Source organism: Tachyglossus aculeatus, chromosome 5, assembly GCF_015852505.1.
Source record: "Tachyglossus aculeatus isolate mTacAcu1 chromosome 5, mTacAcu1.pri, whole genome shotgun sequence".
In the NCBI taxonomy this organism is placed as follows: Eukaryota; Metazoa; Chordata; class Mammalia; order Monotremata; family Tachyglossidae; genus Tachyglossus; species Tachyglossus aculeatus.
In genome coordinates, this window is record NC_052070.1 from 34,797,010 (window position 1) to 34,820,312 (window position 23,303).

The window sequence follows — 23,303 nt, forward strand, 5'->3', positions numbered from 1 at the left end:
GCCCGGGCTTTGGAGTCAGAGGTCACGGGTTCAAATCCCGGCTCTGCCAATTGTCAGCCGTGTGACTTTGGGCAAGTCACTTCACTTCTCTGCACCTCAGTTACCTCATCTGTAAAATGGGGATTAAGACTGTGAGCCCCCCGTGGGCCAACCTGATCACCTTGTAACCTCCCCAGTGCTTAGAACAGTGTTTTGCACGTCGTAAGTGCTTAATAAATGCCATCATTAGGAGAAGCAGTGTGGCTCATTGGAAAGAGCCTGGGCTTTGGAGTCAGAGGTTATGGGTTCAAATCCCGGCTCCGCCACTTGTCAGCTGTGTGACTTTGGGCAAGTCACTCAAATTCTCTGGGCCTCAGTTCCCTCATCTGCAAAATGGGGATTAAGACTGTGAGCCCCAAGTGGAAGCTCTGCACACAGTAAGCGCTCAATAAATACGATTGATTGACTGATTGACAACCTGATCACCTTGTAACCTCCCCAGCGCTTAGAACAGTGCTTTGCACATAGTAAGCGCTTAATAAAAGCCATCATTATTATTATTATTATTATTATTATTATTATTATTATTATTATTATTATTATTATCTGAGCTACCAGGACCCCTCCCAAGTTGCTGATGGGACTCTTTGAGGGTCTCTTGAGGCTCCATTTGATTTGAAAAATCAACGGTATTGACTGAGCACCACTGTTTGTCGAGGACTGTACTAAGCCTTTAGGAGGGCATGATGCAATAGAATTGGTAGTCCATCTCGACGCCGCCCTCTCGCCCACGACCTGCCCCTAGCCTGGAACATCCTCCCTCTTCATAACCAATGGACAATTATTCTCCCCACCTTCAAAGCCCCAGCGCTTAGTACAGTGCTTTGCACATAGTAAGCGCTCAATAAATGCCATCATATTATTGAAGGCACATCTTCTAGACTGTGAGCCCACTGTTGGGTAGGGGCCGTCTCTATATGTTGCCAACTTGTACTTCCCAAGCGCTTAGTACAGTGCTCTGCACACAGTAAGCGCTCAATAAATACGACTAATTGATCTCCGACAAGACTAAGCCCTCCTTTCCTCTTCTCCCACTCCCCTCTGCATCGCCTTGCCTTGCTCCCTTTATTCATCCCCTCTCCCAGCCCCATAGTACCCATGTATGCATCTGTAATTTTATTTATTTATATTAACGCTGATCTCCCCTTCCGGATGGTAAGCGCATTGTACTTCCCAAGCACTTAGTACAGTGCTCTGCACACAGTAAGCGCTCAGTAAATGATTAAATGAATAATAATAATAATGGCATTTATTAAGCGCTTACTATGTGCAAAGCACTGTTCTAAGCACCGGGGAGGTTACAAGGTGATCAAGTTGTCCAATGTGGGGCTTACAGTCTTAATCCCCATTTTACAGATGAGGTACTGAAGTGACTTGCCCAAAGTCACACAGCTGACAAGTGGCGGAGCCGAGATTTGAACCCACGACCTCTGACTCCAAAGCCCGGGCACTTTCCACTGAGCCATGCTGCTTCACAGCCTTCTAGACTGTGAGCCCACTGTTGGGTAGGAACCGTTTCTATATGTTGCCAACTTGTACTTCCCAAGCTCTTAGTGCAGTGCTCTGCACACAGTAAGTGCTCAATAAATACGATTGATTGATTGATTATCATGAATGAATGAATGAATGAATGGATGGATGGATGGATGAATGAATGAATGGGCAGAGAATGTGTCTGTTCTACTGTTCTCTCCCAAGCGCTTCACACTCTGAACACAGTAAGTGCTCAATAAATACAACTGACTGGTCCTGCTCCCTGTCTTCAAGGAGCTTACAGTTTAGGGAGACATCCTGTCCACCTCCCTCTGTGGTCAAACCTTTCTGCTGCTGCCCAGGGGGAGCGTATGGAGCGTACACATCAGGCAGAAACTTACGCGTCAGGCAGAAACTCCTCCCCCTGGGCTTCCAGGCTGTCCATCCATCCCCTCGCCCCCTCCTACCTCACCTGCCTTCTGTCCTTCTCCAGCCCAGCCCGCACCCTCCGCTCCTCCGCCGCTAATCTCCTCACCGTTAGGCCTCGTTCTCGCCCGTCCTGCCATCGACCCCCGGCCCACGTCCTCCCCCTGGCCCGGAATGCCCTCCCTCCGCCCATCCGCCAAGCTAGCTCTCTTCCTCCCTTCAAGGCCCTACTGACAGCTCACCTCCTCCAGGAGGCCTTCCCAGACTAAGCCTCCTCCTTCCTCTCCCCCTTCTCCCCCCACCTTACCTCCTTCCCTTCCCCACAGCACCTGTATATATGTTTCCTCCTTCCCTTCCCCACAGCACCTGTAGATATGCATATATGTTTGTACGTATTTATCACTCTATTTATTTTACTTGTACAGGTTTATTTTATTGTGTTAATACGTTTTGTTTTGTTCTCTGTGTCCCCCTTCAAGACTGTGAGCCCGCTGTTGGGTAGGGACCGTCTCTAGATGTTGCCGACTTGGACTTCCCAAGTGCTTAGTCCAGTGCTCTGCACACAGTAAGCGCTCAATACATACGATTGAATGAATGAAAGAATGAATATGGAGGGCGGCCTCCATGAGCACTAAGGGACCCAGGACAATAAGACTCCAGAGCTCCTCAGAAGCGAAAGCAGCCCTCTGGCCACAAATCCCTTTTAGACTGTCTTTTAGTCTTTTAGACTGTGAGCCCACTGTTGGGTAGGGACTGTCTCTATATGTTGCCAATTTGTACTTCCCAAGCGCTTAGTACAGTGCTCTGCACATAGTAAGCGCTCAATAAATACGATTGATGATGATGACTGTCGCTATACGTTGCCAATTTGTACTTCCCAAGCACTTAGTACAGTGCTCTGCACATAGTAAGCGCTCAATAAATACGATTGATGATGATGACTGTCTCTATATGTTGCCAATTTGTACTTCCCAAGCGCTTAGTACAGTGCTCTGCACATAGTAAGCGCTCAATAAATACGATTGATGATGATGAAATCCCTCCCCAGCAACCCTGCCTCTCTAGCCCAGCAGTCCCTCGGCATTCATGGGGTTTCGGTTGGGCCCCGGCCTGGTCCTCCGCCCGTTTGCTGGTTGTTCCTCATTAGGGGCTGCCTGGGCATCCCTACCCTCACCCCCAAAAAACCCAGATAGCTGCGAGTCGTAGCACTTTCTACAGCTTTAAATATACCTGTCATTGGGAACGGGTGGCATTCGCGGTTCCACCTCATTCCTGGGGCCTGTTCTAACAAATCCCCCATGAATATCACAGATTGGCAGCTACAAATCACCAAATTAATTAATTAATGACGTCATTTATTAAGCGCTTACTATGGGCAAAGCACTGTTCTAAGCACTGGGAAGGTTACAAGGTGATCGGGTTGTCCCACAGGGGGCTCACAGTTTTAATCCCCATTTTACAGATGAGGGAACTGGGGCCCAGAGAAGTGACGTGACTTGCCCAGAGTCACACAGCTGACAGTTGGCGGAGCCGGGATTTGAACCCCTGACCTCTGACTCCAAAGCCCGGGCTCTTTCCACTGAGCCACGCTGCTTCTCAAATGGCAGCTAAATATCGCAGAATGGCAGCTAAATCAATCAATCGTATTTATTGAGCGCTTACTGTGTGCAGAGCACTGTGCTAAGCGCTTGGGAAGCACAAGTTGGCAACATCTAGAGACTAAATCTGCCTACCAATCCCTGCTACATTAATTCATTCATTCAATCGTATTTATTCAGCGCTTACTGTGTGCAGAGCACTGGACTAAGCGCTTGGGAAGTACAAGTTGGCAACATATAGAGACTAAATCTGCCTACCAATCCCTGCTACATTAATTCATTCATTCAATCGTATTTATTGAGCGCTTACTGTGTGCAGAGCACTGTGCTAAGTGCTTGGGAAGTACAAGTTGGCAACATATAGAGACGGTCCCTACCCAACAACGGGTTCACAGTCTAATATATCGATGACTACCTTGCTTCCTAGACTGTGAGCCCACTGTTGGGTAGGGACTGTCTCTAGATGTTGCCAACTTGGACTTCCCAAGCGCTTAGCACAGTGCTCTGCACACAGTAAGCGCTCAATAGATACGACTGAGTGATTGATTAAGAGGCACCCAGTCCTGGCCTCCTTTCGCATTATAAAGAAAACCTTTCAGACAACCCTCAGAAAGAACATCCATCCTATGATGAAGAGGATTCCACTGACTCATCGAGAGGCCCTTTAAGAGGCAAGGCATTTTAATACTAAGAACTCCTCCGATGACCTGTAAAGACCTGCTTTTCCAGTAAACAACCGGGAAATTTCAGCCCTCCACTGCCACAGATTTCAACTCTGAAGTTGAAAATTTCATCCACCACCTGACTTACATTACTAATGCAGCCCGCGTTCTTTTCCCCTTAATAATACTAATAATGGCATTTATTAAGCGCCTACTATGTGCAAAGCACTGTTCTAAGCGCTGGGGAGGTTACAAGGTGATCAGGTTGCCCCACGTGGGGCTCACAGTCTTAATCCCCATTTTACAGTTGTGGTAACTGAGGATCAGAGAAGTGAAGTGACTTGTCCAAAGTCACACGGCTGACAATCGGCGGAGCCGGGATTTGAACCCATGACCTCTGACTCCAAAGCCCCGGCTCTTTCCACTGAGCCACGCTGCTTCCCTGACACCCCTGAAGCTTTCTAGCTTATACATACCTTAGATTTATGCTTGGATCTGTGATCTTTTGGCATTTGATATCCACCCCGCCTTCAGCTCGACGGCACTTAAGTACAGACCTTTAAATTCTATTTTATAAATTATTTATTTATATCTTATGTCTGTCTCCCCCATTAATAATAATAATAATGGCATTTATTAAGCACTTACTACGTGGAAAGTACTATGCAAAGTACTATGCAAAGTATTTTACTATGTGCAAAGTACTATGTGTTTACTTGTACATATCTTTTCTATTTATTTTATTTTGCTAGTATGTTTGGTTTTGTTCTCTGTCTCCCCCTTTTAGACTGTGAGCCCACTGTTGGGTAGGGACTGTCTCTATATGTTGCCAATTTGTACTTCCCAAGCGCTTAGTGCAGTGCTCTGCACATAGTAAGCGCTCAATAAATACGACTGATGATGATGATGATGATGCAAAGCACTGTTCTAAGCGCTGGGGAGGTTACAAGGTGATGAGGTTGTCCCACGGGGGGCTCACAGTTTTAATCCCCATTTTCCAGGTGAGGTCACTGAGGCCCAGAGAAGGGAAGCAACTTGCCCAAAGTCACACAGCTGACAGTTGGCGGAGCCGGGATTTGAACCCGCGACCTCTGACTCCAAAGCCCAGGCTGCTTCTCCTGGTAATATTCTTACCACTATCAACTTGATCATTACCAATTACAAGTTAAATTCCGAGGACACTGATTAAGTCTTCTATTTCCTTGGTAATTCTTTATTGCACCCAGCACAGTGCTCTGCACAGTACATTATTTACTGCAAACTGCTGACAATGCAGACCACTGAAAATGCTGTCTGGCAATGATTGAGTCTTTTTTTTAAAGCAGTCATTTATGAGTTCTAGACCTCAAATCAGAATTTTAAGAGCTTTTCTGTTTTCCATAGAAAATATAACCGCAGGGATTCAGTTTTAATCAATCAATCAATCGTATTTATTGAGCACTTACTGTGTGCAGAGCACTGTACTAAGCGCTTGGGAAGTACAAGTCGGCAACATATAGAGACAGTCCCTACCCAACAGTGGGCTCACAGTCTAAGTGCTTACTATGTGCAAAAGCACTGGTCTAAGCGCTGGGGGAGATACAAGGCGATCAGGTTGTCCCAAGGGGGGCTCACAGTCAATCCCCATTTTACAGCTGAGGAAACTGAGGCCCAGAGAAGTTTGCGGTCGTCTCCTTTTTCCGCCCTCAGATCTTTGACCGCTAACAATTTAAAAGGCAACCATACTGCGGGCAGAGAACGAGTCTGCCAACTCCTGTTGTATCGTACTCTCCCGGGCGCTTAGTAGAGCAAGAACTCAAATACCACTGATGATTGCCAATCTGTACTTCCCAAGAGCTTAGTACAGTGCTCTGCACATAGTAAGCGCTCAATAAATACGATTGATGATGATGATGATGATGATCAAACACTAGAGACCTCCCAGAATTGGCGGCCTTACATTTTCCAACTCTAGACTTTCTTTAATGTCCTGAAGCCTTGGAGGAGAAGGAAAAGGAAAGCGAGATCTGAGTCCGGCTTGCTCTGGGTCTAAATGGGCTCTCCGGTAGTAAATGTACAACACAATGGTTCCTAAATACGTTAATCTCTCGTCCCTTTCTTAGTCAACCTTAGTACAGTGCTCTGCACGTAGTAAGCGCTCAATAAATACGATTGATTGATTATGTAGTCCAACGCCACGGTGTTTAAATTGCAAAGATTAGACACCCCATTTGTTCCTTATTTTCCATATTCCATGCAGCACACTATATTTCTGTGGGCTTTCCACCTGCTTTCATTGCTGCCTCATAAATTTACCCAATGTTGCTTTTCAGTTCCACTTCCTATTTACAGCCCAGGGTGCTTTTGTCTTTTTTTTTTTTTTCACCCCCCCCAAAACGCTCAGTTGTAAAAGTTACTAAAAGTTCCAGAAGGTAGCAGGTTTTCTTTGCGAGAAGGCGTTTAAGTGAAAGGTGGCTTTGGTTTTACTCGTGTCTGACTGGGTATTTCAGGAAAATCTAGGTGTCTGAACTTACCAGATTGTTAGCCGATATTTACCCACAATAATATTTCAGAGCTTTCTAAGGATCAGGATGAAGATGGGTAACCCGGCATGACGGTCATCAACTTCTAATGATCTGATGCATCTCTACCATCTGGCATATAGAACAATACCTTGCGAATCTTTTTTAAAACTTCTGGGGATGAGGATGACTGAGGAGGAGGAGGAGGAAGATGGCGATTCATGAAAAATGAACTGAATCTAAGCACTGTCTATGTGTCCTTCATGATTAGCAGTGAATGATGATGATGATGGCATTTATTAAGCGCTTACTATGTGCAAAGCACTGTTCTAAGCGCTGGGGAGGTTACAAGGTGATCGGGCTGTCCCTCAGGGGGCTCACAGTCTTCATCCCCATTTTACAGATGAGGGAACTGAGGCCCAGAGAAGTGAAGTGACTTGCCCAAAGTCACACAGCTGACAACTGGCGGAGCCGGGGTTTGAGCCCATGACCTCTGGCTCCAAAGCCCGAGCTCTTTCCACTGAGCCACGCTGCTTCTCCAATCAGTCAATCAAAAATGCTAACCACATGTTGCCGACTTGTACTTCCCAAGCGCTTAGTACAGTGCTCTGCACACAGTAAGCGCTCAATAAATATGATTGAATCAATGAAGAACCGACTTGCAATTAATCCAGTTGCGGACAATAGTGGAAAAAGGTGCGGAGAACCGTTGGACAAAGAACGGTGCCCCTTTTTTTGTTCCACGTTAACAACTTTTGCATATCATCCAATGTCATCACTTGGGGGAAGAAAATAAGTATGCTTCCCCAAATCTCATTCACTTTATTAGGGATATGGCGTGATTAGGTGAGATACCTTTACCATTTACAGGACTCAGCAGATCACAAAACCATTTAAAGATATGAGAAAATTTCTCTGAGGAGCAAAGAACTCTAAGGAGAGCAGCGTGGCTCAGTGGAAAAGAGCATGGGCTTTGGAGTCAGAGGTCGTGGGTTCAAATCCCGGCTCCGCCACTTGTCAGCTGTGTGACTTTGGGCAAGTCACTTCACTTCTCTGGGCCTCAGTTACCTCATCTGTAAAATGGGGATTAAGACTGTGAGCCCCATGTGGGACAACCTGGTCACCTTGTAACCTTCCCCAGCACTTAGAACAGTGCTTTGCACATAGTAAGCGCTTAATAAATGCCATTATTATTATTATTATTATTATTAAAGAACGTTCACTAGCTTCGTTAACACCTCCTGATGGGACCAAATGCCTTTTCAATCCGATGGTTCCTAAGAAGCTAGGGATGAACTAGAGTCTATAAATCTTAATGCTATATTCTTTTATGCATCTAAATCAATCAATCAATGATATTTACTGAGTGCTTACTACGTGCAGAGCACTATATTAAGCACTTGGAAGAATACAACATAATTAACAGGCACATTCCCTGCCCAAAACAAGCTTACCTTTTCTTCAATTATAGCTAATTTTGGCCAAAATCTTCAATTACTTTTTGCAACCATAATAAAAACTCTAAAATCTCTAGCCAATTTCGTACTGTGAATAAACTAAGAGGTCATGAGAGTTGTTGCAATCACAACTTTGTTAAACTTTCCTTGCGGGTCATGATAGTGCTGTCCTTAATATATGACACTTTAGAAGCACCTACAAAATCTAGCAGGTGCTTTTAGCAACAGTTGGATTTCCAGCTTGGGTCTTGTCTGGAGCACCTTGGGTTCAAATCCCGACTCCGGCAATTGTCAGCCGTGAGACTTTGGGCAAGTCACTTAACTTCTCTGTGCCTCAGTTCCCTCATCTGGAAAATGGGGATGAAGACTGTGAGCCCCCCGTGGGACAACCTGATCGCCTTGTAACCTCCCCAGCGCTTAGAAAAGTGATTTGCACATAGCAAGCGCTTAATAAATGCCATCATTATTATTATTATTATTATCTAAGAGCCTGAAAATCCTTCACGATTCATTCATTCAGTCCTGACTTAAAACAATATTAAACATCAACTTCAGATTTTGCTTTAAACTGGTCTGATCAGGTGATATTTTACCAGTGAAAAGGGCTTTGTTGTTTTTTGAAGATTCTCCCGCTTGCCATAAATCAGCACAGAGCCAGAAGTACTTTTCAGAATTGTGTCGCGGTGAACTCGCCTGCCAATATCTTTAGCCGGCCATAAAAGCATTTAGGATTATCGGCATAATCAACGGTCCTGTGTATTTCTCTTCTGGGTATCAGGGCACTAAGGCTTGCAGGGATTCTGCTCATCTTGTTCCTCCACAACAGATAAGGATCAAGATGACGCTCGTTCCCACAGGTACGGGCAATCTCTACAAAAAGGGTCCCGGGTCTAATAAACAAGCGCTTAGTACAGTGCTCTGCACACAGTACGTGCTCAATAAATACGACTGAATGACTAATCATGACAATAATAATGGTGGCATTTGTTGAGCACCTACTATGTGCCAGGCACTTCACGGTCTTCATCCCCATTTTACAGATGAGGTAACTGAGGCCCAGAAAAGTTTAGTAGCTTGCCCGAGGTCACACAGGAGACGAGCGGCAGAGCCGGGGTAGCTCCAAGGCCTGTTCTTTATCCACTAAGCCATTCTGCTTCCACTAACCTGCAGTCAGTTCTTTCCCTGTCCTAGTATCAGCTGTGCCTAGGAAAGGAGATGAGGACCTCAATATCTAGAATTATTTTGAAAAAACAAAAAGCACAAATGACAAAAATCAACCCAAGAGTTTCTTCCATTCCAGATTCGTTTTATTCATTTGGCTTGTACTTCCCAAGCACTTAGTACAGTGCTCTGCACACAGTCAGTTCTTTCCCTGTCCTAGTATCAGCTGTGCCTAGGAAAAGAGATGAGGACCTCAATAACTAGAATTATTATGAAAAAACAAAAAGCACAAATGACAAAAATCAACCCAAGATTTCCTTCCATTCTAGATTCATTTTATTCATTTGGCTTGTACTTCCCAAGTGCTTAGTGCAGTGCTCTGCACACAGTAAGCGCTCCATAAATTCGACTGAATGAATGAATGAATGAATGAGGCAACCAGAGGCATCTATCAAAACACAAGTCCACTTTCCTTTTTTGGTACAGTATTTAATAATAACAGCATTTATTAAGCACTTACTATGTGCAAAGCACTGTTCTGAGCGCTGGGGAGGTTGCAAGGTAATCAGGTTGCCCCACGGGGGGCTCGCAGTCTTAAAGTCCTAATCCCCATCTTACAGATGAGGTAACTGAGGCCCAGAGAAGTTAAGTGACTTGCCCAGAGTCACACAGCTGACTATTGGCAGAGCTGGGATTTGAACTTTTATTTTATTTTATTAATATGTTTTGTTTTGTTCTCTGTCTCCCCCTTCTAGACTTTGAGCCCGTTGTTGGGTAGGGACCGTCTCTATATGTTGCCAACTTGGACTTCCCAAGTGCTTAGTACAGTGCTCTGCACACAGTAAGCGCTCAATAAATATGAATTTATTCATATTTATTCTCCCCCTCCCCCCACCCCCCTCTCCATCCCCCCATCTTACCTCCTTCCCTTCCCCACAGCACCTGTATATATGTTTGCACATATTTATTACTCTATTTATTTATTTATTTATTTTACTTGTACATATCTATTCTATTTATTTTATTTTGTTAGTATGTTTGGTTTTGTCTCCTCCTTTTAGACTGTGAGCCCACTGTTGGGTAGGGACCGGTCTCTATATGTTGCCAATTTGTACTTCCCAAGTGCTTAGTCCAGTGCTCTGCACACAGTAAGCGCTCAATAAATACGATTGATGATGATGATGATGATGAATGAATGACTACAGCAGACACGTGGCCGAGCCGGAATTAGAACCCACGACCTTCTGACTCCCAACCCTGTGCTCTAGCCACTGAGCCACCTTGCTTCTCCATCACGGTACCTTGCCGCCCAGAAGTCTCCAAGTGGTTCCAGTTGCTGGGCACATTCAATGCAAACTCACTGTCAGGAATTTTCAAATGCTGCACAAACTGTCTTCTCTTTAATTAATTTCCCACTGGATCCCAATCTGGGCTCTCTGTTCGCGTTAGACAGGCCAGCTCACTCTCCCATTCACATGACTCACTTCTAAACCATCCTTCACAGCATATTGGGGTGGGGATGGTGAGAGGGGGAGAGCAAATGACCTCTCTTCCCTTCTCTCTGCCAAACCACATCCTTCCTCTCCTTCAGAGCACTTTCAAAATAAAATTAAAAAAAAAACCCCACCTCCTCCATGAAACCATCACAGGTTAATCCCATTTAGTGTTGTAAACTATTCTATCCCGCCTGCTATTTCCTGGCCACGACAGTCAAGTGTCTACGCATACACACACGTATACATATACAGCTTTGTATACTTTTTCATCTTATACTCTTTGCTTCTGTCAGCTGTGCTAAAAACCTTTTGTTTTGATTTGCCTCCCATTTAATGCTTGAAGGGTCGGGAACCCTTGCTTCCCTTCCCAAATCTTCTGCAGTGTTTAGTTCAATCAATCAATCAATCATATTTATTGAGCGCTTACTATGTGCAGAGCACTGTACTAAGCGCTTGGGAAGTACAAATTGGCAACAAATAGAGACAGTCCCTACCCAACATTGGGCTCACAGTCTAAAAGGGGGAGACAGAGAAAAAAAAAAAAACAACCAAACATACTAACAAAATAAAATAAATAGAATAGATATGTACAAGTAAAATAAATAAATAAATAGAGTAATAAATATGTACAAACATACATACATATATACAGGCGCTGTGGGGAAGGGAAGGAGGTAAGATGGGGGGGATGGAGAGGGGGACGAGGGGGAGAGGAAGGAAGGGGCTCAGTCTGGGAAGGCCTCCTGGAGGAGGTGAGCTCTCAGCAGGGCCTTGAGAGATCAGTAAACATGTTCCCTATCCCCTTCTTTCTACTAAAATCGCCACATTTAATATCGTCACACGACCTCTTCACAATCAAATTCAAGGTTACTATCTTTGACGGCAGATCACTCACTTTTTAAAAAAAAACACTCTTCAACCTAAGATTTCTACATCCCATCAACCTGTACTTCCCAAGCACTTAGTACAGTGCTCTGCACACAGTAAGTGCTCAATAAATACGACTGAATGAATGAATCTATTGGCTCACCTTCTTGCCTCTATCTCCTCAGATGGCTCTTCCTTTTTTCCTATGATTTGGAGCAAAGCCCCTTTCTGGTCCTCTCCCATAAACTCTTCTGATCCACTATTTCTACTTTACACAACATTTACCAGTCAATCAAGAGGAATTATTGGAGAGTGAGGAGAGCACTGTACTAAACGCCTGGGGGAAGATAATAGAGACGAAAGACAATCCCAGCTCCAAAGGAGCTTACGACCTTATGGATTCAAAGTACTTTACAGAAGAGAATGGGAAGCTGATTAAACAGTAATCAATCAATCAATCGTATTTATTGAGCGCTTACTGTGTGCAGAGCACTGTACTAAGCGCTTGGGAAGTCCAAGTTGGCAACATATAGAGACAGCCCCTACCCAACAGTGGGCTCACAGTCTAGTAAGGTATGCTGCCAACTTGTACTTCCCAAGCGCTTAGTACAGTGCTCTGCACACAGTAAGTGCTCAATACGATTGATTGATTAACTGTAAATCACTAGGGAGATCTTCCCTACCAAACACTGTCCTCCCTCTATCTTTCCCATCATTGTAGACAACATCACTATCCTCCCTTTCTCACAGGCCGGTAACCATGGCATTATCCTGGATTAATCTCTCATTCAAGGCCCTGCTGAGAGCTCACCTCCTCCAGGAGGCCTTCCCAGACTGAGCCTCTCCCTCTCGCCCCCCTCTCCATCCCCCCTCATCTTACCTCCTTCCCTTCCCCACAGCACCTGTACATATGTATATATGTTTGTACATATTTGTTACTCTATTTATTTATTTTACTTGTATATATCTATTTATTTTATTTTGTTAATATGTTTGGTTTTGTTCTCTGTCTCCCCCTTTTAGACTGTGAGCCCACTGTTGGGTAGGGACTGTCTATGTTGCCAATTTGTACTTCCCAAGCGTGTAGTACAGTGCTCTGCACACAGTAAGCGCTCAATAAATACGATTGATGATGATGATGATTCAACCCACATATTTAATCAGTCACCCAATCCAGTTGGTTCTACCTTCGCAACACCGCAAAAATCCATGCTTTCCTCTCCATTTAAACCACTACCGCGCTCTTCCAAGCATCTATATTCCACCTTGACTACTGCATCGGCCTCTTTGCTGATCCTCCCGCCTCCCTCCCCACTCCAGTCCTCATTTCATTCTGCTGCCCGGATCACTTTCCTTTAATGACAAGTTCAGGCCACAGCTCCCCGCTGCTCAAGAACCTCCGGTGGTTGTCCATCCACTTCCAAATCAAACAGAAACTCTTTACCGTCGGCTTTAAGGCGCTCAGTCGCTGATATAATACAAGCCAACCCACACGCTTCATTCCTCAAATCCCAACTCCTCAATCTCACCTATCTTACCTCCTTCCCCTCCCCACGGCACCTGTATATATGTATATATGTTTGTACATATTTATTACTCTATTTATTTTAGTTGTACATATTTATTCTATTGATTTTATTTGGTTTATATGCTTTGTTTTGTTATCTGTCTCCCCCTTCTAGACTGTGAGCCCGCTGTTGGGTAGGGACTGTCTCTATATGTGGCCAACTTGGACTTCCCAAGCGCTTAGTCCAGTGCTCTGCACACAGTAAGCGCTCAATAAATACGACTGAATGAATGAATGAATGAATTAATCTATCTTGCTGCCGACCCCTTGCCCACATTCTCCCTCCGGCCTGGAGCTCCCTTCCAGCGCTTAGAACAGTGTTTTGCACATAGTAAGTGCTTAACAAATGCCCTCATTATTATTATTATTATTATTATTATTATACATGATAGAACACCACTCTCCCCATATTCAATGTCCTCCTAAAAATCCCACCTCCCCCAAGAAGTCTTTCCCAATTAAGCCATCATTTCCCTTACTCCCTTTCTCTTCTGCATTGCCTTAAATACATGACATCCAGCCCACCCTCAGCACCACAGCAACTTGCATACCAATCAGTAAATTTATTTATTTAAATAATTTATTTATTTAACCTGATCACCTTGTAACCTCCCCAGCGCTTAGAACAGTGTTTTGCACATAGTAAGCGCTTAATAAATGCCATTATTATTATTAGTATTATTAATGCCTGCTTCTACCTCTAGAGAAGCAGCGTGGCTCAGTGGAAAGAGCCCGGGCTTTGGAGTCAGAGGTCACGGGTTCCAATCCCGGCTCCGCCACATGTCTGCTGTGTGACCCTGGGCAAGTCACTTCACTTCTGTGTGCCTCAGTTCTCTCATCTGTAAAATGGGAATTAAGACCGTGAGCCTCCTGTGGGACAACCTGATCACCTTGGAACCTCCCCAGCGCTTAGAACAGAGCTTTGCACATAGTAAGCGCTTAATAAATGCCATTATTATTATTATTATTAGACTCTGACTGAGCTCCTCTAGACTCTGAGCTCCTCGTGGGCGGGGATCGTATCAACTCTACTGGATTCTCCCAAGCGCCTAATACAGTGATCTGCAAAGTACAAGGTAACTTGTACTTCCCAAGCGCTTAGTACAGTGCTCTGCACATAGTAAGCGCTCAATAAATATGAGTGATTGATTGATTGATTGCAAACCGTAAATATTCAATAAATATAACTGACTGACTGATCCCAAATCTTCGAGAAGAAGCAGCGGCGTGGCCTAGTTGAAAGAGCACGGGCCCGAGAGTCGGAAGACCTGAGTTCTAATCCCAGCTCTCCCACTTGCTGGGCAAGTCATTCAATTTCTCCCTCATCAGCAAAATGGGGTAACTTCTCCCTCATCGGCAAAATGGGGGTTCCACACCCATTCTCCCTCTTACTTAGACCGTGGGACCCAATTATTTTGCATTTAGCCCAGCATTTAGTGCAGGATGGTCAGCGCTTCACAAAGCCACACCTTTCATTGTTATCGCCATTATTATTATTATTCGAGACTACCCCAAGAAAGACTAATTCATCGTTTACGAAGGGAGCCATCATCATCCGCAAGCTCTTGGAAGACTGCTCTGAATCCTCCGCCGCCTAAATTCCTCTACTGATTACTTGCGTCTCCAACCCCTCCTGCTCTCTTCAGCCTGCTAAAATGTAAGCTCGCTGTGGGCAGGGAATCTGTTTATTGTTATACTGTACTCTCTCAAGTGCTTTGTACAGTGTCCTGCACACAGTGAGCACTCAATAAATATGACGGCCTGACTGCTTCCTCGGCTCCAGGCAAGTGGAACTTCTTTTTTCGCCTTTTTATTCTATACTTCCACCTCCAAGACTTCTTCACTACACTTCATTTCCACAAATAATACTATTACTACTAATAATAATAATAATACTGTTTTCTTCCTCCTCCTCAAATCCAACAATTAGGTGAATCTAAGAGACTAGCCACTTCCTTCAAGAAATACTGCTAAACTGCCTCTCTCCTTACGTTTTTAAACTTAACGGAGATTTTTAAATGGTGAGATGAAAAGACAATCTTAGAATATAAACTTCCTTCTAGTATATTAAGTGCCCTAAAATATTAAGGCTCTCCCCCTCGTCCCCCTCTCCATCCCCCCCATCTTACCTCCTTCCCTTCCCCACAGCATCTGTATATATGTATATATGTTTGTACATATTTTTTTTACTCTATTTATTTATTTATTTATTTTATTTGTACATATCTATTCTATTTATTTTATTTTGTTAGTATGTTTGGTTTTGTTCTCTGTCTCCCCCTTTTAGACTGTGAGCCCACTGTTGGGTAGGGACTGTCTCTATATGTTGCCAATTTGTACTTCCCAAGCGCTTAGTACAGTGTTCTGCACATAGTAAGCGCTCAATAAATACGATTGATGATGATGATGATGATTAGGACCCTTTTGTACTCCTAAGCGCTCAAAACAGTGCTCTGCACACAAGAAGCACACAATAAGCTACCATTGATTAAGCATTTCAAGAGAGTCCAGATGAATATGAGGTCAGTACTTGGGCTTCAAATTTCATAGTTTTCCATTTTATGGATTATGTAAATTTAGACTTAACTAGAAAAAAAATCAGGATGAATTACATTCATTCATTCAATCATATGTGCAGAGCACTGTACTAAGCGCTTGGGAAGTACAACTCGGCAACATATAGAGACGGTCCCTACCCAACAACGGGCTTGGGACGTGCAACGCATTTACCTCAGATGACAAAACAATGCAGTACTAAGAATATTTCCCCTTTGCTGCTGCAAAAACTACCATGAGAATAAGAAAAATTCTTATTATTTTATTATTCTTATTATTAAAAAGAAAAATTACCTCCTTCCCTTCCCCACAGCACCTGTATATATGTATATACGTTTGTACATACTTATTACTCTATTTATTTATCTTACTTGTACATATCTATTCTATTTATTTTATTTTGTTAGCATGTTTGGTTTTGTTCTCTGCCTCCCCCTTCTAGACTGTGAGCCCGCTGTTGGGTAGGGACTGTCTCTATGTGTTGCCGACTTGTACTTCCCAAGCGCTCAGTACAGTGCTCTACAGTGTACTTCCCAAGTGCAGTACAGTGCATTTTAAGCGCTCAATAAATACGAATGATTGATTGATTGAAAAAACGCAAATTCCATTTCTGAACTCGGTCATTTAGGTCTAATTAGAACCTAAGCAAAAAGCATCTGATTTGAATGTGTAAAATAAGATACTGAAGATACGCTTCAGTGGTCCAGAAATCAAAATATTTTTGCCTTTCCCAGAAATTGAACCTCTTTTTAATGTTTGGGAGTCCATGGGGTTATGAGCATGTAAAATATTCTCTCTGACACCCTGACTGAGCCCGAAATTTGTAATCACAAGAGATAAAAAAAAAACAGTTCATTTTAGCCATTAACCACTGCTCAACAGATCACACTTCCAACAACAAGTTGAAACCTAAGGGTCAATGGAGTTTAAAGTAGCAAGGAGATTCCTCGGACTTCCTAGTGTTTTCTGCTAAATGATAAATTGGCACAGAGTATTTTTTTATTCTAAGTTAGTGTGCATTTTCCAACTTTCACACATTTTAAGGAGGTAATAAAAATGATAATTGGTGGTTAAAAAAAAAATCAAACATAATTACTGTTCTTTATACAGAGGATTTTTCTCTAAAAGGTGTTCATGAGACATAACCGTAGGTGCCAACTTTTCATCTCAAGGGTGCGGATTTAAGGTGGGAGGGAAACCGGAGGGAGACCGATGGCAAAGACCTACCAAGCCGGAAAAGCCACTCTTTTGGCTATTTCCCTTCTTTTCCTGGAAACTCTCGGGTCTTGTCGGAAATCTGAAATGGAGGAGACCAAGAGTCCAGCTCTAAAAGCTGTGGGAGCTGATTCCCCGCCCCTCACGGAGTTGGCACCTACGGATATAATTTTCAAAGGGAAAGGCTCTCCGACCGCTGAGCGCTTACCTTAATGAAGTTACAAATGGACAGGACTGTCCATACAAACCCATCTGGACACAAAGAGAATCTGAGGGAGAAAGTAAAAAGAACAAGTTATTAGCAACATTGGAGCACCCAAATAAACACAGTTACAAATGAAAAGGTTGCGGCATCAGTGGTCAACCTACTTTTAATAAGAATGGTGGCATTTGTTATATGTGTGGAGCACTGAACTAAGCACTTGGGTAGGTACAAGTTAATGAAGCCGGATTATAATAATAATAATGATGATGATGGCATTTGTTAAGCGCTTACTATGTGCCAAGCACTGCTCTAAGTGCTGGGGGGGGTTACAAGGTAATCACGTTGTCCCACATGGGGACCACAGTCTTAATCTCCATTTTACAGATGAGGTCACTGAGGCCCAGAGAAGTGAAGTGATTCACCCCAAGTCACACAGCAGACAGGTGGCGGGGGCCGGGATTCGAACCCATGACCTCTGACTCCCAAGCCCGCACTCTTTCCACTGAGCCACGCTGCTTCTCTGCAGTCCTACAGGATACAGTCGTGACCCCCAGTGAGCTCACACGCTAAGTAGGAGGGAGAATGGGGAGAACAGAAATCAGGCAGACGGGATAAAAAAATAACTTCCCCCTCTTTGTGTTTTGGTTCCCTAAATTGAAAGCACCGTTTGATGTTGGGGCCAGTGATAGATCCATCAATCAATCAATCAAACGTATTTATTGAGCGCTTACTGTGTGCAGAGCACTGGACTAAGCGCTTGGGAAGTACAAGTTGGCAACATATAGAGACAGTCCCTACCCAACAGTGGGCTCACAGTCTGGAAGGGGGAGACAGAGAACAAAACCAAACATATCAACAAAATAAAATAAATAGAATAGATATGTACAAGTAAAATAAATAAACAGAGTAATAAATATGGACAAACATATATACATATATACAGGTGCTGTGGGGATGGGAAGGAGGTAAGACAGAGGGGATGGAGAGGGGTACAAGGGGGGGTCAATCACAATCAATCTCATACTGTACTGGTAGTACAGTATAATTCATGTTGGGCTCACAATTTATTCATTCAATCATATTTATTGAGCGCTTACTGTGTACAGAGCACTGGACTAAGCGCTTGGGAATAATAATAATAATGGCATTTGTTAAGCGCTTACTATGTGCCAAGCACTGCTCTAAGCGCTGGGGGGGATACAAGGTGATCAGGTTGTCCCACGTGGGGGCTCACAGTCTTAATCCCCATTTTACAGATGAGGTAACAGGCTCAGAGAAGTTAAGTGACTGGCCCAGGGGCACACAGCAGACATGTGGCGGAGCCGGGATTCGAACCCATGACCTCTGACTCCAAAGCCCAGGCTCTTTCCACTGAGCCACGCTGCTTCTCTGCCAAAGTACAAGCCGGCAACATACAGAGACGGTCCCTACCCAACAACGGGCTCGCAGTCTAGAAGAGGGAGACAGACAACAAAACATGTGAACAGGCATCAAGTCGTCAGAATAAACAGAAGTAAAGCTATGCAGGAGGGACAACAGGCACTGAATCCCCATCTTGCAGATGAGGGAACTGAGGCGGGACAACAGGCATTGACTCCCCACCTTGAAGATGAGGAAACTGAGGCTCAGGGAAGCTAAGTGACTCAAGTTCACACAGCAGACGAGTGGTAAAGGCAGGATTAGAACCCAGGTCCTCTCCCAGGCCCCTGCCCTTTCCTCCAAGCCACGCTGCTTCTTAAATGATCTTCTTAACCCAGACCCCTGGAGTCGACACCTTTTGGTCTGCGTTTTACTCTCCTTGTCACTACTATGCGTCCCCCAAAATGACCGTGGGATGCCGAAGACGGGCAGAGAAATCAGATGCCGAGTGGCATCGCGCGTGCCCACAGGACGGCGAGTTCGATAACTAGTTTACACGAAGCCCGTTTCGGAAGGCACACTTCATTCCTTGTGGTGGCACGAAGATACGTCGTAGACCTTTTGGGCTAAGTACTGGATGGTCCGATCCACTCATTTAGTATTCAGCCATTTTCATCTTCCTCCTCAATGGCATTTATTGAGAGTCCAGGTGAGAAACATAGAACTAGGCGCTTAGGAGAGTACAGCAGAAGCAGGACACACGGAGAAGCAGCGGGGCTCACTGAAAAGAGCCCGGGCTTTGGAGTCAGAGGTCAGGGGTTCGAATCAATCAATCAATCGTATTTATTCAATCAATCAATCAGTCATATTTATTGAGCGCTTACTGTGGGCAGAGCACTGTACTAAGCGCTTGGGAAGTCCAAGTTGGCAACATATAGAGACGGTCCCTACCCAACAGTGGGCTCACAGTCTAGAAGGGGGAGACAGAGAACAAAACCAAACATACTAACAAAATGAAAAAGAATAGATATGTACAAGTAAAATAAATAGAGTAATAAATATGTACAAACATATATACATATACACAGGTGCTGTGGGGAAGGGAAGGAGGTAAGACGGGGGGGTGGAGAGGGGGACAAGCACTTACTGAGTGCTTACTGTATGCAGAGCACTGTACTAAGCGCTTGGGAAGTACAAGTCAAATCCCAGCTCTGCCAATTGTCAGCTGTGTGACTCTGGGCAAGTCACTTCACTTCTCAGTGACCTTCTCAGGCCTCAGTTCCCTCATCTGTAAAATGATTCTTAATAATGATGGCATTTATTAAGCGCTTACTATGTGCAAAGCAATCAATCAATCATATTTATTGAGCACTTACTGTGCACAGAGCACTGTACTAAGCACTTGGGAGGTACAAGTTGGCAACATACAGAGACAGTACCTACCCAACAGTGGGCTCACAGTCTAAAAGCACTGTTCTAAGCACTGGGGAGGTTACAAGGTGATCACGTTGTCCCATGGGGAGCTCACAGTCTTAATCCCCATTTTACAGATGAGGTCACTGAGGCCCAGAGAAGTGAAGTGACTTGCCCAAAGTCACACAGCTGACAAGTGGCAGGGCCGGGATTTGAACCCATGACCTCTGGCTCCAAAGCCTGTGCGCTTTTCCATTGAGCCACGCAGCTTCTCTAGATTCTTCTAGACTGAGAGCCCGCTGTTGGGTAGGGACCGTCTCTATATGTTGCCAACTTGTACTTCCCAAGCGCTTAGTACAGTGCTCTGCACACAGTAAGTGCTCAATAAATACGATTGAATAAATGAATGAATGAATAAAATGGGGGTTAAGACTGTGAGCCCCCCCGTGGGACAACCTGATCACTTTGTAACCTCCCCAGTGCTTAGAACAGTGCTTTGCACATAGTAAGTGCTCAATAAATGTCATTATTATTATTATCATTATTATTATTACATGATCACTGCATTCCAGGAATGTACAATCTAATAGGGTGGCTAGACAGACAAAAATGATTTTCAATTTATGGGAACAAGGGCGGCGGGGGGGTGGGTGGGGAAGATAAAACAGGAAATAGTACCAATGCTATCAGGATGAAATGCAATACACAAATAAAAGCATGCTGTACATACTATAAAAATATTCAAGCCATGAGTACTGGGGACTGGAACGCAATATACACGTGCTAAATCTGGTGATTGGGTTGCTGTGATGCGGCTGTAGAGACTTAATCATAAAAAGCTTCCTGGAGGAGAAGGAATTTTAACAGGGTGTGGAAGATGAGGTGAACTCAGATCTGGCGGACTTTTATTCATTCATTCATTCATTCCATCATATTTATTGAGTGTTTACTGCGTGTATTCATTCATTCAATCGTATTTATTGAGCGCTTACTGCGTGCAGAGCACTGTACTAAGCACTTGGGAAGTACAAGTTGGCAACATCTAGAGACGGTCCCTGCCCAACAGCGGGCTCACAGTCGAGAGGGGGGAGACGGATGACAAAACAAAACATCTAGACAGGTGTCAAAACCGTCAGAATAAATAGAATTATAGCTATATGTGCATCATTAATAAAATACATAGAGTAGTAAATATGTACAAATAGAGTAATAAATCTGTACAAATATATACAAGTGCTGTGGGGAGGGGAAGGAGGTAGGGCAGGGGGATAGGGAGGAGGAGAGGAACTCCTCCTTGCTTGTACTTCCCAAGTGCTTAGTACAGTGCTCTGCACACAGTAAGCGCTCAATAAATACGATTGATTGACTAATTGAATGATTGAAAAAGGGGGCTCCATCCTGGAAGGCCTCCTGGAGAAGGTGAGCGCTCAGTAGGGCTTTGAAGGAAGGAAGTATTTCTACCACTAAGAGCTAAAAAGTCAACTTGGAAGGAGCACAGAGTGAGAACTGGGGAGAAAGAGCTGATATGAAAGTTGGAGAAAGCTCGTAGAAAGCCTTGCAACCGACAGGAAGGAGTCTCTACTTGATGGAAATCAATCAATCGTACTCATTGAGCGCTTCCTGTGTGCAGAGCACTGTACTAAGCACTTGGTGTAAAGGTGGGTGGGCGTCCACTGGAGGAGTTTGGAAGAGTTGAGGAATGGAGAGAGAGGGCGACGAAGGCAGAGCGATAATAATAATAATAATGGCATTTATTAAGCGCTTACTATGCGCCAATAATAATGATGGCATTTATTAAGCGCTTACTATGTGTAACTGTTCTAAGCGCTGGGGAGGTTACAAGGTGATGGGGTTGTCCCACGGGGGAGCGATGTTTCAGGAAGATGATTCGTTCAGCAGGGTTTGGTTTTTAGGCTGAAGTAGGGAGAGGGTGGAGGCGGGGTGACCAGTGAGGAGGCTGATTATTATTATAACAATATAATATAATAATAATCATATTATTATAATGCTGGCAATAATATAATAATAATCATATTATTATAATGCTGGCAATAATATAATAATGATCGCATTATTATAATGCTGGCAATAATATACTAATAATCATATTATTATAATGCTGGCACTTATTAAGCGCTTACTATGTGCCAAGAACTGTTCTAAGCGCTGGGGAGGTTACAAGGTGATGGGGTTGTCCCACGGGAGAGGGATGTTTCAGGAAGATGATTCGTGCAGCAGGGTTTGGTTTTTAGGCCGAAGTAGGGAGAGGGTGGAGGCAGGGTGACCAGTGAGGAGGCTGATTATTATTATAATAATATAATATAATAATCATCATACTATTATAATGCTTGCAATAATATGATAATAATCATATTATTAAAATGCTGGCAATAATATAATAATGATCATATTATTATAATGCTGGCAATAATATACTGATAATCATATTATTATAATGCTGGCACTTATTACGCGCTTACTATGTGCCAAGCACTGTTCTAAGCACTGGGGAGGTTACAAGGTGATGGGGTTGTCCCACGGGAGAGGGATGTTTCAGGAAGATGATTCGTGCAGCAGGGTTTGGTTTTTAGGCCGAAGTAGGGAGAGGGTGGAGGCGGGGTGACCAGTGAGGAGGCTGATTATTATTATAATAATATAATATAATAATCATCATACTATTATAATGCTTGCAATAATATGATAATAATCATATTATTAAAATGCTGGCAATAATATAATAATGATCATATTATTATAATGCTGGCAATAATATACTGATAATCATATTATTATAATGCTGGCACTTATTACGCGCTTACTATGTGCCAAGCACTGTTCTAAGCGCTGGGGAGGTTACAAGGTGATGGGGTTGTCCCACGGGAGAGCGATGTTTCAGGAAGATGATTCGTGCAGCAGGGTTTGGTTTTTAGGCCGAAGTAGGGAGAGGGTGGAGGCGGGGTGACCAGTGAGGAGGCTGATTATTATTATAATAATATAATATAATAATCATCATACTATTATAATGCTTGCAATAATATGATAATAATCATATTATTAAAATGCTGGCAATAATATAATAACCATCATATTATTATAATGCTGGCATTTATTAAGCGCTTACTGTGTGACAAGCACATAGCCCTCTCCTCCCCGCTCCTCCCCCCTCCATCCCTCCCACCTTACCTCCTTCACTTCCCCACAGCACGTGTATATATGTATATATGTTTGTACAGATTTATTACTCTATTTATTTATTTATTTTACTTGTACATATCTATTCTATTTATTTTATTTTGTTAGTATGTTTG

At 43.7% G+C, this 23,303-nt stretch overlaps 1 protein-coding gene across 2 annotated transcripts in view; it reads right to left on the reverse strand.

The window, feature by feature from the left end:
* FOXJ3 (forkhead box J3) overlaps positions 1-23,303 on the reverse strand; it is a 195,039-nt gene that overhangs the window by 119,886 nt on the left and 51,850 nt on the right. For both annotated transcript variants that reach the window (XM_038746442.1, XM_038746441.1), the window contains exon 2: positions 17,227-17,287. In XM_038746442.1, the coding sequence (XP_038602370.1) occupies positions 17,227-17,270 (44 nt within the window). In that variant the 5' untranslated portion in view covers positions 17,271-17,287. The remainder of the gene's footprint in view (positions 1-17,226; positions 17,288-23,303) is intronic.